Source organism: Magnolia sinica, chromosome 18, assembly GCF_029962835.1.
Source record: "Magnolia sinica isolate HGM2019 chromosome 18, MsV1, whole genome shotgun sequence".
Classification (NCBI taxonomy): domain Eukaryota; kingdom Viridiplantae; phylum Streptophyta; class Magnoliopsida; order Magnoliales; family Magnoliaceae; genus Magnolia; species Magnolia sinica.
The window spans coordinates 44,181,398-44,201,420 of NC_080590.1; the positions used below are offsets into that span (position 1 = coordinate 44,181,398).

Consider the following 20,023-nt stretch of genomic DNA (forward strand, 5'->3'; position numbering starts at 1 on the left):
TCAGAAACACGACACTCAAAAGGAAAGACTCAAAGAACACAAAAAACTATATGGGTTGAAACATTACAGTAATCAAGCATGACAGAACGGTATAATCCAGCTCCTCTCTATAAGCATCCATCAAAGAAAGCAAAGAAGAGAATGTCTGCTTACAAGCCATGCACAGGGCATACGAATCATCCAAAATGCCTGAAATTGGGAACATTATGAATGCAAGTTAACCTGACCAGTAAAAGAAAAAAGCGAAAAAATAAAAAATAAAAAATGATGGTGAACACAGGCATATTACCAAATTTATCTGTTGCAGACAAACATCTGGCCTCGATCGCATATCTAAGTCCGGCTGTAAGCTGATCATCATATTTCACCCGATAGAAACCTGTCTGGTCAACATTAATTTTATACCAAAAACATTCTGGAATTTTCTCATCCCCTTCCCCTTGGTTCCATTCTTCTGTCAAAATTTCATTGGAAGAACCCACAAGCTCCGATATCTCTAACCTGTCAGATTTAGTTTGCAAAAGGAAATTCTTGCGGGTAACATATGAACCACCACATAGTGTAATGGGAACAATCCACTGTCCATCCCCAAGGAGTCCACTTGACAGGAATTGTGACTGCAATCAATAAAACTAATTTAGAAGGAAAAAAAATGCAAAGAAAAAGGAGATGCAATAAAATTGCCTGAAACCACACAAAGAATCATTATGCATATTGAACAAGACACTTCCATGTTTATGCAGGCTAAACAACTGCTGAAAAATGCAGAGGAAAACATTGTGCTAGAATAATCACATAAACATGCTGTCAGCAACATCATCTTTCAAAAAGTTTCTTTTTTAAGAAAGAAATAATGAAAAATGTTTTCGGCATCATAGTATTATTTATGGGAGGCATTATAAGCACAATTAATGAGGTATCATCCAATCGAAACAATAAGGTGATGGACGGTGGATAAATGCTTTCCATCTTTTTGTTTCTCTTGTTATGTTTATTGATCTTTCTGTTAGCCTGGGTGTTTTCTGAAGAAAATGAAGACCACTTTGATGTACTTTACAGTAGGACCTGTTTAGACGCACTTGTTTGAAAAGGGGTCTCACACCTACTTTTTAGGCAAGTTGACGAGAACCAATCTCCTTCATCGAGTCAGCGTTTTAATGCCTAATTTGTCGAGCAGGATAGTGAAATGGGGTTTGCAAAGTGCATCCAAGCAAACATCAAAAACCACGGTTTGGCTCAAAAGGGGGTTTATGCCTCAAAAGCCCCTTTGGAGGGCACATCTAAAAGGGTCCCAAATATGTTATCAGTGTCTCTATGATACCCGATGATAGTATATGCTAACATATCATGTCAAGACACTATAACATGATACCGGTACTGGATACCGTAGGATACTTGTCAGAAATGTTTTACCAAAACCCTATCATATTAGGCAAAAGACACCTCCTTTGTTGGTAAATCAAAGCGACCTTTACATCTCCAGCTTGTTTGCTGAATTTAAAATGTTGTTTGGCAAGATAGACCCGGCCCATTGGTCCTCACCATTAAAGGTTCAAAACAAGCCACAGCTTGAGTCTGTACTCCAATCAAACCATCATATGAAGTTAGTCCCATCATGGACTTCTTAAATTATCACCACTAGTAATGTCGTTTGTTCATATTTATCAACATTTGTAATCCTTCCTAGATCTCCTCAGCACTCAAGTGTGTCATTCCATGATTTCCCATGAAGTGTCATCTCTCCATCATCTTTGTAAACACTTATTACAGCATTCCCTCCACTATGACCATAGAGTGCTTTTGTGCCTCTGTTTTCTTTTTGTGAAGAATGAAGAAAACAAGGGAAGAGCTTCTCCTTCAGTTCCGATTTCTGACGTATGTGGTGTGTCAAATATATCAAAATCTAATAAGGAGAGACCCTAAATATGCATCAGACAAAATTAGGCCTATGAAAGAGCTCAGCTATCAAATTATTAGATCCTTCTACTTTGCAATTAATCCAAAAGATCATAATCGAGAAATACATCTGGAAGATACATATTTATAAAATTGGAAGCTTACATGGGATCCAATCCTGTGAGACCGCCAAAGGTGATGCAGTCTAATACAAAAGCTGAACACGGGAAGTGCTTCAAAAAGAAGCCGCAAAGGAATAGAGATGATGTCAAGATGATCCATAAGAAAGGCCCAAAGATGATCAATTGCTCATGTAACTTTTCACAATTGAAGAGATTGCTGCATCTAAGTTAGCTATTACATCAGCAAACTAAGAGATTGCTGCATCTGAGTGAGCTATTACGTCTGCAAACTTTGTTATCAAGTTTTAAAAATCTCTTTTCTGATCTCGTAGAGTTGCCTCCACATAGATCCCATGATCACCAAATCTTACCCAACAAGTAGTCCCATTAGAGATAAACTGATGGAGAGCCAATTGAGATAGTCTGGGTATATGCTAGGAAGAATGGAATGGTTCCAGTAAGTACAGGGAACTTCACTAGAACGGAAGCACATGAAAGGAGAAAGAGAGGAAAGCTGATGAGGACATTATGTCACGTACACCCTTACATACGTATCAAAGGAAGTGGCGAGCCAGACCGATTTCCCCATGGCTAGGCGAGTACCCGTGATCGAGCTGAAGACCCCATGTGCATGTGCAAGCATCTAGAAGACCCCACACTGGGAAGATGCACATGGGCTGCTTTATGGAGTGATCCAGACCGTTGGATTGGAGGGATGTAACGATCGGGCCATTGGATCGCATGAATCACATGATCGGGCCGTTGATCATCCACATCAGTTTCAGACTTTATCATATTTTAGGATTTATTTTTATTCATTTATATTTGGACACATTATGAATGTTTTGGTTGATTTTATTTAGACTAGGGTTATTTTCGTTAAGATCCACAAGACAGAGGGGTTATTGTAATTTTTGAAACTTCTTGGATCTATAAAAAAAGAGGGGCGTGTGACCTCTCTCCCATTGGATTTTATGATTAAAAAAAGAAAAGAGAAAAGCTCTTCCTTTCTTCTTCCATCTTCATGCGATTTACTTCCATGCGATTTGGAAGGAAGATTGGAGCGAGGCTAATCTTCATCAACGAAGGTGCGATGTCTCCATCTATCCCAACACCATCTTCTCTTTTATAACTCATCCAGGTATTTTCTTCAAGTTCTTCATTCTTCCCATCCCAAATCTTCATCTTCTCCCAAACCCAACTTTCCCATACCCATCAACAATCTAAACCCTAACCGGCCTAAACTCATCCTCCTGTGCCACACGTGTGACCGTACGACCACACGTATGAATTCCACCTGCCCCTTTTGGTTTCCCACCATCATTATATCAAAACTCCTTTCTTCCATCCCCGAAACCCTAACCCTAAACCTAAAATTCCTAATTTTCCTACTTTCCCAAATTACTCAAACCTTAATTTTCACCCTATGTTGTATTATGTTTTCTATTTTGAAATAGACTATACCCTATGCTAATTGGATGTCCCTACATCCATTAGATGCTAGTTTCTTTTTATTTAATGATCTTGTGTTATGATGTTGGTAGCTTAGGTCAGGACTATGCATGATTTTCTTTTGATTTTCATAATACTTGTGATGATTATAGCGATATTTGTGTTTTTTTGTTAAATATCTTAATTCGGCTATTTGATCTCACATATTACTTAGTTCATGCATCGGTCCTGCATCAAAAGCCTAAGAGGATTTGGATGGAAGTCATAAGAAGGGATATGACAGCTTTCTCACTTACAGAAGACAAAACCTTAGTATGGAACTTTTGGAAATTTTGAATTTGTAAAGCTAACCCAAAATAGCTAGAACAATGCTATGCTAATAATGATGACAGAAGAGATCAAAAATAGAAGACACTAGTTGGAGTTCGTGATTGCTTAAGTGCTGTTTCAACAAACCACCTACTCCATTTTATCCCATTCTCACCTGTGTCATTGTCTCTGTCCAGCTCCAAGGAGGAAACCCTCACGAAACAAATGAACAGATCGAAGCATCTGACCATACAGGGATTATCAACCAATCCAAATGCCAACAACTGCAGCACAATAAAAGGTGCCCCCAATCCACAAATTCAGTCTACTTGCACCTGTTTGGCAAGGGTATCGGCCTCAATGTTAGCATCTCTAGGAATGGAGGCAAAAGAGATCAGAAGGAAGATCACTAACCTCTTCAATCATGTTTGCCGATCTCTAGGGATATGAAAATACAATCCTCCTCTCCCACAAAATTGCATTCAAGGAAACTCCTTCGATGGACATTGGGAAAAGATTATTCTGAGTAATCAGCTTTAGCATCTGCAGCAGAGCTGCTGCCCCTGCCCAATTTGACTCTGAAATCCCAACTGGCCCCGAAAACTAAATCACCATTCATCTGATATTATCTTGAACCAGTTCGCCCATCCAGGCCAGTCCATGGTTCCCAAATGAGTAGCTGTCGAAGTTAGCTTTATTAGCCATGCTATGGGGGTATCCAAGATGCGACCATCTTTCTATTGTGCAGGCCATAGCAGAGAATTTCCTCCTAATTTCCAAACGATGGAACAGAGGAGGAGAACCCACTAAACTTAGGGTCAACGTCGGCCCAGTTAAGCACCTGCCTAATAAACTTGTTCAGCACTTGATTCCCATTGCAAGCCTTATCTTCACATATACTTGTATTTCTTTCCAAATTCCAACCATATGAGCCACATCACAGCAGGGGCAGACATGCTCCACAACAACTGACCAAGGGGGTCCCTTGATGATGCAACCCAGCTGCCCATAAAGTCATGCACAGAGTGAGGGAAAACCCAATTAATGTTAAATTTGGTGAGGATAGAGCTCTTTACTCCTGCCACAAAGGGGCAGTGCACTAGCAGATGATCACAAATTCTTCACAGGAACAACATTGTAGGAAGTGGTTTGGCAAGGCTCACCCCCTATTCTTAAGATGGTCCATGGTTAGTAACTCATCCTAGCACACTGACTAGGCCCACCTCCTAGCATCTCTAAATTCTTCCATTTGGTTACTGACAAATGTATCTTGTACGCCGTTCAGATAAAAAAGAAAAAGAAAAAAAGGCGTGTCTTGAACTTGGGCATTTCATATGCATACACACAAGGAGTGGCTCAGACACTTCATAAAGGGGATCATTCTATGTCCATTTACAAAACTAGTTTATTAATCAAATGCAGATGACCATGACCTCATCTATTGGAGCTACTAGGTTACTAGAATGCACCTAAAATCATGTATGAATCATCAAAACTTACAAGATAGCCAACCAGCATAGGACGATCTGAATATGCCAACAAGCACAAGAGGATGTGAATATTTAAGCAGGGTTTTGAAACTTAACTAGAAATAGTACAACACTCATCATATTGTAGGGAGACAACAACATTTTAGTAAAGCTACTGTCATTATGAATCATCAAAACTTACATGATAGCCAACAAGCATAGGACGATCTGAATATGCCAACGAGTATAGGAGGATAAGAATATTTAAGCAGGGTTTTGAAATTTAACTAGAAATACTATAACACTCATCATATTGTAGGGAGACGACAACATTTTAGTATAGTATTGTCATTTTATAAATTGACCAAATACAAGAAACAAGAAATCAAAGAACAAACCTGCTCAAATTCCAAGTTGTTGTCATTGATTTTTACAGTAACAACTGGATATCCTTTTTGCTTTGTCCATGAATTCATTAGCATGGTCACTGGTTCACCAGATTCCTCCTCAAGAACAGTCCATAGGTCTTCTGTCTTTGCATTCGAGAAAGCATATCTTTCTATATATGACGCCAATGATCTCTAGTTAAAGGTAAACACAATATATGTGAAGCATCATGAGAGCAGGTCCCACACATGAGATACCATTTCAAATATAACAGCGCCAAAAAAAATATTTAAATGATGTAATTAGCAAAACAAAAGAAGTTAAATACATCATGCATATGAACATTTTTTGTATTGTCAACATCGTTACAATTAGTCAACTAACAAATTCAGTCATTCGACCTTCTGAGATCATCATTACAGTGATCTAGGATTCCCACTCAAGTAGGTGCACCGTGCACGAAAATATGTGAAACCCAACTTGCGCATTCAAACATAATTTCACAATCATGTTGGTGAAGAAATCTGCTAAATAATAATCTATCTCTACATATAGAATCCAGTTATAGATCCCCCCCAACCCCCAAAAAAAAAAAAAAAAAAAAGGCATCACTGCTGTATCATAACCTCTACCTGAAACAATGCTTCTTGTTTAGCTAGATGTACAAACCATGGTTGATTTTCTCTGAGTGGATGTTCATACCCAGTCTAAAAATGAAATGAGAGCATAAATTGGACTTTCCATCTTGTAAGATCAGGATGCTCTTGCCAAAAGGATAGTGACTTCCCCTGCTTAAAATATGCAATTGTAATTTTTTCAAGGGACTATCAGTTCAGTTTCCTTCTCGGGAAAAAGGTTTTGAATAGAGGACCAGTTTATCCAATGAATAAGATATTTATACCAGAGAAGTATTGGCCTCCAACCCACCCCAAAACAAATAGATATTCAAAATGATACATATTAAGCGACACAATAGGAATTTTTTGCCAAGAAAACAGAAACACACAGTCATACTCTTATAATTATTATCACGGCCTTTTCTGAGCTCTGGGGTTGCTTTAAGAATCGTGTTTTTGTTTTTGTTTTGTTTTGCTTCTTTTTTTTTTGAAAGTTTTTAAGAAATCATGTTTCAACAAACAAAATTTGAAATAATTCTTATGATTTACTTGCAAAGTTATGACTGGTTGCCCACCTGACTTCAACCCGCTACCAAGCAGAGCTTCCCCATATCTGTGATGAGGCTGTGATGATGATGAAGAAGCGTGCAGGCGGGCGGCCAACATGCCATGTTCTTCCATAAGGAAGACACTATATTTTTTGTATCCAACAAAAATTCTCATGTTTTCCAAGAAATTCATGAATTATTCCTAATTATTCAGAAAAGAACACCCAAATAGTTGGTCAAATATTAATATTTATCAATGAAAAAAAAAAAAAAAAAGACGAAACCCCAAATTAATTATTCCAAAATCTTTTTCTATTCACATTTAAAAAAAAAAAAAAAAAGAAGCTATGATGGTTTATAGCTTTTTCCACACCCCACCCAATATTGCACAACTTCATTCATTTTTTTTTCCTTTTTAGGGAAATTTTCCTTATTCTCAATTTCTACATCAACTAATTTTCCCAAAATACAAACTTTTCAACCATGGAATCTCCACAAAAATAATAATAATGATAATAATAATTCTAGCATGTTCTTTTGTTTTGTAATTAACAGTATGGTAACCATGAGTTTAATTTGATGACTAAATGCCCCAAACTATGTTTAATGGAAGGCCTCCAAACAGAAAGAACTGGAAAGTAAATGGTGAATTGGTAGAGTATCGATCCATGAATACCACCAAATTGTAAATTGTTGAACTTTTAACGTTCTTATCCAAATAAAAGTATCAGACAATGTGGGAATTGTTTTCCATAGAAATCTTGCAACATTCTAGAAGAGCAATTCAAGCGGACAAAAAAGAAGTTGATTGCAAAATATTATTCCCTGATGGTTCATCAGATACTCCATGAGCACCTGCAAAGGATCTATTTGCCAGATTTAAACAACGATGTACATGGAAATGGAAGGAGATTCTTTCTTTTATGTTACATCTGATATGGACTGAAGGAGATTCCTTCTTCTATGTCACATTTGATATGAACTAAGGATTAAAGTATGAAAAGGTTTATCTTCAAAAAAAAAAAAAAGTATGAGAACGTTTAATCCCTACTTCCCTAGCAAGCAATTTAGACTGTACAATAATCAAAAATCATCCACCACATTTCGAAGACAGTAGGCAAAATGTTACCGCCTCACCAATGAAATTACTCATGGTTGATGCATCAAGCTGCCTTTCTTCCCAAACCCGAAGAAAGGTAGAATTGATAGTGATCTAGACAAACACAAAAGGTTTCAGGGTGTCATAAACTGTCCTCTTCTGCTTTTCTCAAAGAAGATACTATTGATGTATTTTGAAGTCTTTAGTGTGGAGATTCTGCCCCTCTACTGATGTAGCAAACAAATCAAGCATCCTATGGTCCTATAAAGCCCAGTGGAACTAAAAACGTACCCAAAAGAGCATAAATTGTATGATCCCCAAAGTTTTGAAAATCATTCATATTTCACATCAAGAAATGACCAAACTTTACATCCTCGGAATGGGTGATAGGTTGTAAAATTGCAAAATAGGTTCTTTTAGCCAATTGTTGAAGACATTAATGTTTTGGGAATACTTTTGTTGAGATCAGTCTTTCAGTGTCTAGTTTGAGATAATTTGGTGGCTATTAACCGTTAACCAACAGAATTAATGAACAACATCGTTCCCTCCTATTACGTTCTAAGACAGTTGGAAGGGAAGGACCATGACACTGTACGGCTGAATAGGGTTCCTCTTATACTTGGTTCTGGTTTCTATTAAATAGGTTACGGATTATATGCATCAGAGACAATAAGAAATATGAGAGCCTAGGCATTTGTTTTACATAACAAGTCATGCATTTCATGGGTTTAGATGATAAAACTAAAAAGATTGTTGTCCATTGTTGGAAGTAATTCATTTTTCTTGAAAGAGGGAGGAGGGATTTCTCAGGATATGAGTCTTCGAATTCTAACCATGGAATCCATGTTCCATCACCAAATCTTGTTTTGCATGTATCCCAAGAGAGAAGTTTGGTGGAACGGAAGTTTTGTCATTCAATGTTATCTGTGACTTTGTTAGACAGGAAACATGCCTTGTATAGCTAATTTCCATGTATAGATAGATGATTCTATTTTTATCATTTACCTTGTATAGATGAATGTAGATCTCTATATATTCAACCCTTTAGGGTTGTCTCATATACAAGAAAACCAAAGGAGGATTGTCTTCTCTTTGTTTACATGGTATCAGAGCCATACCGATCTCCAACAATCCAACCCTGCTCCACCATCTTCAGCTGCACATCCTGATCCGGCACCTCCTTCGTCACCAACACCACCTCCTGACAGATCCAACCTCTCCTGCATCAGCAAACCCTGTTCCGACACCACCTCCTACGCCCCTGCTGCGTCAACCAACCCCGTCCGCCCAACCTCAGCTTCGTCCGCACACACCAGCCCCGTTAGACCACACTCCAGCTTCGATTCGGATGCTTCCAATCATATGACTGGTGACGTATCACATCTTCGCGACATTCGTCCCTACACTGGCAATCAGACTATTTCTACTGCAGATGGCACTAGAATACTCATTCAGTCCGTTGGTTCCTTGACTTTCTCTCTTTCTGCCCATCACCAGTTCACCTTTCGTAATGTGTTTCATGTCCCTAAACTCTCCTCAAATTTAATTTCTGTTGGTCAACTTACATCCGATAACTGCTTAGTCATATTTCATCCAAATTGTTGTTTTGTGCAGGATCTGGCAACGGGGAAGGTACTTGGGAGGGGTAAGCGGCATGGACGTCTGTACGTGCTGGACTTTGACCCATCCGTCACTCTAGCTTATTGTTTCTTTTCTTCATATTCCTCAGATATTTGTTCGGCAAATAAAATGTGGAAACTCTAGCACTTTCGCCTGGGTCATCCACATTCTGATCGGTTGATTCAGTTATTTTCTTCTGGCATGTTAGGGAATATTTCTCTTAATAAAAGTAATTTGGATTATTCTTGTTCTTCCTGTTGTCTTTCAAAAAGTAAGTGTATTTCCTTTCCTCTAAGTACTACAAAATCATCATCTATGTTTGAGCTAGTGCATACATATGTCTGGGGTCCTTCACTAATTATGTCACTCTCTGGACTACAATACTAATGTATATTTATTGATGATTTCACACGTCACACCTGGATTTACTTTCTTCACTCTAAGTTACAGGTTTTTGAAAAATTCAAGCTATTTCACTCTATGGTGGACACTCAATTTCAGGTAAAAAATTCAAACTCTCCGCTCTGACTCAGGGGGAGAGTGTCTCTCTACAAATTTTCGTACATATCTTCAGGGTCATGGGATTATTCATCAGATCACCTGTTCTGATACTCCACAACAGAACAAGGTGGCTGAACGAAAAAAATCGTCATATTGTTGAAACTGCCAACACCCTGATGACAACTATGAGTGTTCCTCGTTCCTTCTGGGCGGAAGCTATGATGGATTCAGTCTACTTGATTAACTGAATGTCAACCAAAGTTCTGAACAGTAAATCTCCCTACTTTGTTTGCACCAGTTTACTTCCTACATATTCCACATTTCGTGTTTTTGGTTGTGTATGTTATGTTCACCTGGCATCACATGAACGTAACAAACTCTCCCCAAAATCAGTCAAATGTGTGTACTTAGGATTTGGAGAAACTCAGAAGAGTTTTCGATGCTATGATCCGGTCTCTCGTCGTGTTCGGGTGTCACGACATGTTGTTTTTCTTAAGCATATTGCCTTTCATTCATCTGTTCCTCTTCCGCCCGCACCAAACTCTCCTGGTCTTATCGCTTTTCTTGACATTCCTTTTGCCTCAAGTACATTCCCTTATCTGTTGCAGGTTTACTCACGACGACCACGTATGGATCCACCACTTATTACTCTCCCTATTGTACCTATTACCGATCTAGAACCCACCTTGATACGTCATTCCGCTCGTGTACATCGACAACCTGATCGCTTGATATACTCTATGTCTGCCATGAATGCTACTCTAGATACTGTATCTATTCCTGCTTCATACCCTCAGGCAGCCACTCATGATTGTTGGAAGAAAGCTATGGCAGAAGAACTTGAAGCATTAGATGATAACCACACGTGGGACATTGTCACTCGACCCACTGACCAACAATTAATTGGTAGTAAATACATTTATTCTCTAAAAGCTCAAGTCTGACGGATCATTAGATTGATACGAGGCTCGGCTTGTCGTTCAAGGATACAAACAGGAACAAGGAATTGATTATGATAAGACATTCGCTCCTGTGGCCAAGATGAAAACTGTTCACACTCTTCTGGCAATATCATCCGTTTGTTCTTGGCCACTCGCTCAGATGGATGTGAAAAATGCTTTTTTTCATGGAGACCTCCAAGAAACAGTATATTTGAAACCTCCTCCTGGCTCTTTAATCCTTGCCAATAAGGTAAGTCGCCTAAAGAAAGCTCTGTACGGCCTCAAATAGGCACCTTGGGCATGGTTTCAACGCTTTCACGATGTTGTTACGGGTGCTGGCTTTACTCAAATTAGTCATGATCCATCCTTATTTTTGTGCACTGATCACGGAATTGTCATTGTTCTCATATATGTTGACGACCTACTTCTGATTGGTAGCGATGCTACTGGCATCTCGACATTAAAGGAAGTTCTGAATTCATCCTTCAAGATGAAGGACCTCTGACATCTGACATACTTTCTTGGACTTGAATTTTCACGTTCTAAATGTGGGATCCTGGTCAGCCAGCGTAAATATACCAAGGATCTTCTCGCCTTGGCCTCATTGACGGATCAGAAGACAGTTCAGACTCCTTTAGAACTTACCGTTCAATATGGTCGTGACGATGGTGATCTCCTTGCGCAGCCCACATTATACCGTCGTTTGGTTTGGAGTCTGGTTTACTTAACAATGACTCGCTCTGATATTGCCTACGCTGTCCAAGTAGTCAGCCAGTTTGTATCTGCTCCTCAGACTCTTCATATGACTGCGGTGTTGTGCATCCTACGATACCTATGTGGAACTCTGGATCGATCACTTTTCTTCTCCTCCATGGCAATCTGGACCTTCGTGCTTATTCGGATGCTTACTGGGCCGGTTGCACTCTCACACGAAGATCTACCACTGGCTATTGTGTTTTTCTCGGCACTTCTCTCATCTCATGGAAGTGTAAGAAGCAGATCACTGTTTCCAAATCAAGCACGAAAGCAGAGTATCGAGCGATGTCAGCTGCTTGTAGTGAGCTTATCTGATTACATGGACTTCTTTCCGACTTGGGCGTTCATCTACAGAATCCTACTCCACTCCATGTAGATAATCTCAGTGCCATTCAGATTGCCTCTAACCCTGTTTTTCATGAACGGACAAAGCATATTGAGGTTGACTGTCACTTCATCCGAGAGAAGTTTCAGTCTGGGCTCATTTCTCTTCCACATGTCGCATCCCATGATCAGATTGCAGACATTCTCATGAAGTCCCTCACTTCTGCACGTAACTCATTTCTAGTTGGCAAACTATTACTTGTCGATAACTAGCATCAGTTTGAGGGGGGATGTTAGACAGGAAACATGCCTTGTATAGCTAATTTCCATGTTAGACAGGCCACATGCCTTGTATAGCTAATTTCCATGTATAGATAGATGATTCTGTTTTTATCATTTACCTTGTATAGATGATTGTAGATCTCTATATATTCAACCCTTTAGGTTGTCTCATATACAAGAAAACCAAAGGAGGATTGTCTTCTCTTTGTTTACAGACTTATTTGTTGAAAAGAATATGAATTTAAAAAAGAAAAATGTCAATCTCCTCTAGCTGCTAACACTTTGATAAGAAGAAGGTTTTCCTCAAAATTTTAAGAGAATTAACTAATGTTTTAGAAAGGCTTCATCGTATGACGCCTTTAGAGACCTAGCGTGAATGTTAATGATAGAAATTCATACCAATCATCCATGCTTAGGTTCTTATGGGGTCATCCATACCAAAAGGCTTAAAGAGGCTAGGGTCTATGAGCAGAAATTATATAGTTTAAGTGAAGTTGAATTAGCCAAGCACCTACCTACAAATTCTTCCATGATACATCAAAATTAATAGCAGATCTTGCCTCCAAGCATCTGCCTAGGAACTACTCTATGGAACATCAAATTTTAAAATAGATCTTACCTCCAAGCATCAAGGAAGAACTCTATCATAAATCAAATTTTAAAACAGATCTTGCCTCCTAAAGGACAATTCCTCTAGTACAGATTATGAGGAACTAGATCTGGTTCTACTAATGCACCTTCTCCACTGTACTCATCAACAAAATACTCAATCATGTGGAGCCACTCGCTCCCATTCTCCCTATACTGATGATCGTAGTTAAAAACCATCAAATTATCTAAGTGTAAGCATAGGTTCTTGTTTATGACATCTCAAGGTCCAAAAGAGGTGGGCATTTTTTATTATCCAACAAGATCTTACTCCCTTTCTTTGCCTCCTAATGGACAAGAATTGTATTACGCACATAACTAGTACAAAACATGGTTTTTAACACGATCTCATTCAAGAATTATCTTATCTTATGATGCCTAGTAATTAGTAACAGAGCATGGTAACATGATCTCCCTCTATCCCTCTTACCTTATAAATCAGATAAATCAGATAGAGGGCCTAATACATTTACCCTCGACACATGATTCACCCTAAGGAAATAGAGTCAACAGACCTATTAAATAATTTGGAAAAATGGAAACACAAAAAACCAATTGTCTTAACCTGAAAGCATTCGGCACCAAGATAACTCTGCAACATCCGAATCACCGAGGCTCCTTTCTTGTAGCTTATTGCATCGAAAATTTCATCAATTTCATGAGCATGGTTTATCTCCACCTGAAAAATAAACTCTATAGTTAGAGACAAGACCAAACAATAGCAACCTCAAAATGAATTGCAAACCCTAGAGTCAACTAAACAGGTAGGCACTCAGTAGAAGACAAGGAAAGCCCAAGGAGAGTACTTACATAAGATTGTCAAAATGTGAAACATATCAAGAATGAAGTAGAAACGAGAAAAGTTAAGAAGCAGGAGCCGCATCCAACAACATGAACCCCCACGGTCTATCTATGTTGTAGATAGAGGGGTGTGAGTCATGTGACAAAGTGTGCCCTACCCATCTGTGTTCAAATGCCCACCTCAAAAGCCCTAGATTTTGAACTCCACAAATGGTATGATATGGCATCACTCAAAGTATTATGGTTCAAACCAGTGTTTTAAATATCGACGATATCGTCCATTATATCCCACGATATATCTTGTATCCCACCTGTGCAATACGAAACACACAAGTAGTGCGATATATCCCACATGTTCGATCCAATGAGCATTTTCGATTTTCGATCCTTTTTTTTTCTGTAAATCATGTTAAATCGGTGTCAAATTGTTACAAATTCATGATTTTTCATGTTTTGCATGAAAAATCATGAATTGGGAGCTTTGATTTCAAGATTTAGAGGAGATGGGCCGAGGTGCGAAAAATTTTAAAAAATAAAATAAAATAAAATCAAAACTTTCTAATATCTTGCAAATTGGTTGCATTCTGTGTCCGACCATAAAATCAAACATGTATGTAACCTGATCTAGTGATTCTTCTTTTTCTTTTGAAAGTATTACTTGTGTTTCCACATGTCTTCGTACATCTATAAATTATATGAATAAACTTTGAATATACTTGCATCAATTCAATTAGACAATGCATAGATTAGGACCTCATACAAAGAAAACCTATTATGTGCACTTATTTTTTGTAATGTTTTGATTTATAAGTGTGTATTGATGTCTTTTTTAACAATCACTGAAGTTTCATTAAAAAATTCAACCAATTTCCCAATGTTTCCCTATGTTTCCAACAACATCGATACATTACGCGATACAACCGATATATCCTATGCGATAACCAATATGTATCTGTATCCCAAGAATGCGATACATAATGTGATACCGATATTTCGAACACTGGTTAAAAAGATCCTACCAGTCCTCGCCCTTTCTCCTACTTGTGTTACAATGGTAACCCATCATGCTTTGCAACCATCATATTGACCCAACCGCCAGCTTGACAAAATGCACGTTATTTTGATCTCCATTTTTAGCCAACCCCAACTAGTTGTGATAAGGATTAGATGATGTTGTTGTTGTTGATAACTCTTCCCAATTATGATACATATAAAAATATATATACATGTGTGTAATTGTTCTGTTTTTCAAGGAATTCACCCTTCAATAATAATGTGGGCCCCAAAATTTTGGCAATGGAAATTGTGGGTTTCACTCTTTGAGATGGTCTTTACGTAGGACCTATTGTTAATCTCAAATCTCATAGACCCATTAAGTGTTGATTTTGTAGGCTAGGGGACCCACTTCATGGAAATGGAATTGAGGACCCACTTGGCATGTACCGGTCCTTGTGGGGCTCATGTATGAGCCATCCACGTGGACACCAAATATAAGCATATGCTTTGTAACTCTATAAAACAAGTGAGAAGAAGGAACGGTAGGATCCTTTAATCCTGATACTACAATAGATGAACGTGATTGAACAGTTTCTCAGGTAGTGGACCACCCATAATTGGAATGGACCCTCATTCACACCCCTAGCTCCAACAATGTAACTAGGTTGTCAAGGGTAGGCCACTCATAATGAACAAACAAGCCTCATAGTTGGAAATTCTATTTCCTCTAGTTTCTTTCCTCTCTTTAGTTTTCTTTATAGGGCATGTGTCCATGAAAGGAGAGGTGAAGCTCCCCTCATGTAGAAGGCGCCTCCTCTCTTAAGTTCTCTATTTGGAGATGGCCAGTATGACTCATCTACCAACACAGGCCATAATCTCGATCAAATATTACCAATGAAATTCATGTTGTTGTTCTTGCTAAATGCAATCGGCAGTCATTATAGAGAATGCTAGTGTATTGTGTATGTGGTTAGTGGCCCCTAGTGTAAGTGCATGTGCACACTTCCCTCTTCTCCTGCAGTGTACTATATGCTTTATTATAATAAAATATTATGTGTTAAGGCAAGTCAGCCCAACACACATCATCTCTCCCAAACTCTCCTTCTTCTTCTTCTCTCTCAATATTCTCATCTCTTCTTCACATTATCATCATCAAATCATTCTCTACTTGGTATCAGAGTTTAGATCCAGGCATTCCGCATCCAACAGATTGAGAGGCGACACGTCACCTTGCTGACGTCAGCGTTGTATGGACACATGGACTCCGTTTGAGCTAAAAGTTTAGGGGTTTGATAGATCTTGATTTTAGAAGATTTGTCATGATTTTTTCAGAATTTATTGGACCTCCTTTCATGGTATTTTGGGCGAAATAGAGAAATTTGAAAATCGGGCCCATCTTTCGTTTTTCTTCGATCTACCTCAAATCGGTAAGCTTTTTTTTGGTTTCTTTCCTCAAGGTGGACCGAAATCTTCCTCCCAAGCTACCCATGGTGGATTTTTTTACTTAAGATCAATGTTTAAGAGGTTTTTAACCTCAAGGGGACGTGCGGCTGGGCCGTTTTTCACTCGGTTAGGGCTTTTTTTTACTGTGTTTCATGGTATTTTGGATGATTGATATTTGTTTGAGGTTTATCTCTTATTATCTTGAAGGATTGAGTGAGATAGAGTTTTTTGAATCAATCTTTCTTGGCGTAAGGGATCTCTTGGCATAGGTTTATCTCTCTTGGACTCTTCTATGGCTGACAAAGGGCCCTCATCTCTTGGCATAGGGTCTCTTGAATCCAACCCCTTGCAGATTACCTCCACCAAGTTGAATGGTGACAACTATCTTCAATGGGCACAATTTGTAAAAGTATTTTTAGGAGCCCGTGACAAGTTGTCGTTTATTTTGGATGATCCCCCAAACTCTACAGGTGTTACCTACAAGTCTTGGACAAAGTAGAATTATCAAGTTATTGCATGGTTGTTAAATAGTATGGATTCCTCGATTAGCCACTCAGTGATGTTTTTATCCTCGGCTAAAGGTATTTGAGATACGCTTCATGATATGTTCTCGGAATCTCAGAATTTTTCACGAGTATTCCAGCTTATTCAAGAAATTGGTCGGTTCCAACAAAACTCCAGATCCTTAAAAGATTACTATTCGACGCTTCGGGTTATGTGGGATGAGTTGGATATATATCAGCCGCTTCCTTCCAAATGTAAAGAAGATCATGAACATGCTCATAAGCAGCGGGATGATACTCTGGGCTGAGTTCTGATTACCTCCATGTTCGAGATCGGGTTGTTTTGCAAGATCCTCTTCCCCCATTGATGACAGTCTATGCCATGTGTCAGCGTGTTACTGCCTCTACTCTTCCTTCTCATTCATTTGTGCCACCCAAGCGTTCGGCACATCTTGCTGGCGATCAGTCCTCTCTTGGTCTTCGGGCACCATCCTTGAGTTCGAGGCGCATTTCTGGCTTTAGTGGTCGTGGTAGAGGCCGCGAGGGAGATCTCAGTTGTGGCGGCCGTAGTCTTCGTGATCGTGGTGGACGTGGACGAGGACGTGATGGTTCCCGCATTTGTTCACATTGCAGTGAAACTAATCACACGATTGATTATTGCTAGCAGCTACATGGTCGTCCTACATATGCCGTTGCTTCTGTTGCATCCACAGTTGCTTCTGAGATAGTCTTCCACCCCGACAACTGAGCAGTCTACTTCAAGGGAGTCTCTTATCATTTCTCGGGCTGCATATGATGCCCTTATGTGGCTTCACATTCGTGATATTCCTGAGTCTTCTCACGCAGCTTCGGCCCAGTCAGGTACTGCCCTTTTTGCGTCATCCTCTCCTACCTCCTAGGTCATCGACTCTGGAGCTTCCTCCCATATGACTGGTAAGTGTCAATTCTTTTCTTCTTATTTTCCTTCTCCTCACACTCAGTATGTCACAGTCGCAGATGGAACCCAATCTCCCATCTTTGGGATTGGTTCCATCCCTCTTCTTCCTTGTCTTTGTCCTCAGTCTTGCACGTGCCTCGTTTTCCATTAAACTTATTGTCTGTTAGCTCTCTTACTAAATCATTCAATTGTTCCATTACCTTCTTCCCTTCTTATTGTTTGTTTCAGGACCGACAGACGAAGAGAGTGATTGGTGGGGCGCATGAGCAAGGAGGCATTTATCTTCTCGATGATACACCCATTGCCGCTTCTAGTACCTTTTCTCTAGATCGAGAGTCCATGACTCGGTGGCATTGCCGCTTAGGCCACCCATCCATTGCTAGATTGAGACTTTTGTTTCCCTCCTTACCTGTCACTAAAACTGTGATATTTGTGAATTGTCTAAGCATCATCGTGCTACATTTCCTCCTAGCTCTTCTGGGAGGAAATCTCAACCTTTTCTTCCGGTTCACTCGGATGTCTGGGGACCTCTCCAGTTACCTCGACTTTTGGATTTAGATATTTTGTTACCTTTATTGATGATTATTCCCACATGACTTGGATTTATCTTTTGAAATCTAAATTTGAAGTGTTTGATGCATTTAAAGTGTTTTATCATGAAGTGTGCAGTCAATTTCATTGTTCCATCAAATCCCTCCATTCTGATAATGGGGGGAATACATGTCTACTGCCTTTCTGTCCTTCTTGCAGGAACGTGGTATTTTGTCTAGGACGTCATGTGCTCGCACACCTCAACAAAATGGTATTGCAGAACGAAAGAATCGTTATCTTCTTGAAGTTGCTCGCACCCTTCTGCTTGGTATGCATCTACCTAAACATTTTTGGAGTGATGCTCTTCTCACTTCTACTTTTCTTATTAATCGTATACCCTCACGCATTTTGTCTTACAAATCTTCATTTACTACATTATATCCTGATGATAATCCATTTCCTCTCCCACCTAAAGTTTTTGGTTGTACATGCTTTGTTCAAATTTTGAATGGGAGTAATGATAAACTTAGCCCCAGGGCAATTAAATGTGTCTTTCTAGGGTATACTTGGGGTCAGAAAGGGTATAAATGCTTTGACCCATTGACTCGCAAGAAATGTCTCCGCCGATGTAACCTTCTGTGAGGATATTTCTTTTTTCTCCGCTCCAGGCCAATCCCTCTGTGATCCTCTTGCGAGTCAGGAGGAGTATAACTTTTCTCCTCTTTCCACTAGTGATCAGGGGAAAACTCCTCTCCCCTCTATTCAACATCCTGTTGGTGATATGGGTGAGCCTAAGCCTCTGCGAGTGTATCATCGTCGAGATAAATCTTCACACGCTCAGCCATCCACCCTTCTGCTCACTTTGGATGTTAGCTCAGGTGACTCTCCTACCTCGAGTTTAGATCTTCTCATTGCCTTGCGCAAAGGGTCACGATCTTGTACTCAACACCCCATTAGTAATTTCGTTTCATATGATCATCTTTCACCGTCTTTTCAGTCGTTTGCAGCTTCCCTTTCATCACAGACTATTCCTAGATCTCTCTCACATGCTCTTCAGAGTCCCGATTGGACAAAGGCGATGATAGAAGAAATGTCTACTCTTAAGAAAAATCATACTTGGGACCTTGTGCCACTTCCTTTAGGCCATAAACCTGTCGGCTATCAATGGGTTTATACGATCAAGTTTCTTCCACGGCTCAATTGATCGCTATAAAGCCCGTCTTGTTACTAAAGGTTACACACAGACTCATGGTGTGAATTACTTCAAGACATTCTCTCCAGTGGCTAAGCTTAATTCGATTCACGTTGTGCTCTCCTTGGCGGTTAATTTATCATGGCCCTTGTTTCAGCTTGATGTTAAGAATGCATTTCTCCATGGGGATCTTACAGAGGAAGTTTACATGCATCAACCTCCTGGCTTTGTTGCTTCTCACAACCCTGCACTTGTATGTCGGTTGAAGAAGGCTCTCTATGGACTCAAACAATCCCCACGTGCATGGTTCGAAAAATTTAATCAGGCTCTTGGAGTTTGGCTTTGTTCGTAGTCATGCCGATCATTCTCTCTTTATATGTCGTCGATCGACGGGCATCATGGTTCTCATTGTCTATGTGGATGATATTGTTCTGTCCGGTAGTGATTCTGCTAGAATGAGGGAGTTCAAAGATTTTTTGAAGACCATGTTTGAGATCAAGGATCTTGGTCTTCTTCACTACTTCCTCGGAATTGAAGTTGCTCGCTCATCACCCAGATTGCTCTTGTCACAACGAAAATATGCACTTGATCTTCTCATGGAGACCGGCATGTTAGGGTGCAAGCCTGCTACCACTCCCATGGATACTTC

The 20,023-nt window shown here is 39.5% G+C and overlaps 1 protein-coding gene across 3 annotated transcripts in view; it reads right to left on the reverse strand.

Moving 5' to 3' along the window:
* Positions 1-20,023, reverse strand: part of LOC131233550 (aminopeptidase M1-like) — an 81,945-nt gene that overhangs the window by 38,153 nt on the left and 23,769 nt on the right. For all 3 annotated transcript variants that reach the window (XR_009165276.1, XM_058230306.1, XM_058230305.1), the window contains exons 9-12: positions 13,537-13,650; positions 5,647-5,829; positions 290-617; positions 68-189 (exon numbers count right to left, since the gene is read on the reverse strand). Coding sequence is in view for 2 of the 3 variants with exons in the window: in XM_058230306.1 (XP_058086289.1) it covers positions 68-189; positions 290-617; positions 5,647-5,829; positions 13,537-13,650 (747 nt within the window). In the remaining variant the exon portion in view is untranslated. The remainder of the gene's footprint in view (positions 1-67; positions 190-289; positions 618-5,646; positions 5,830-13,536; positions 13,651-20,023) is intronic.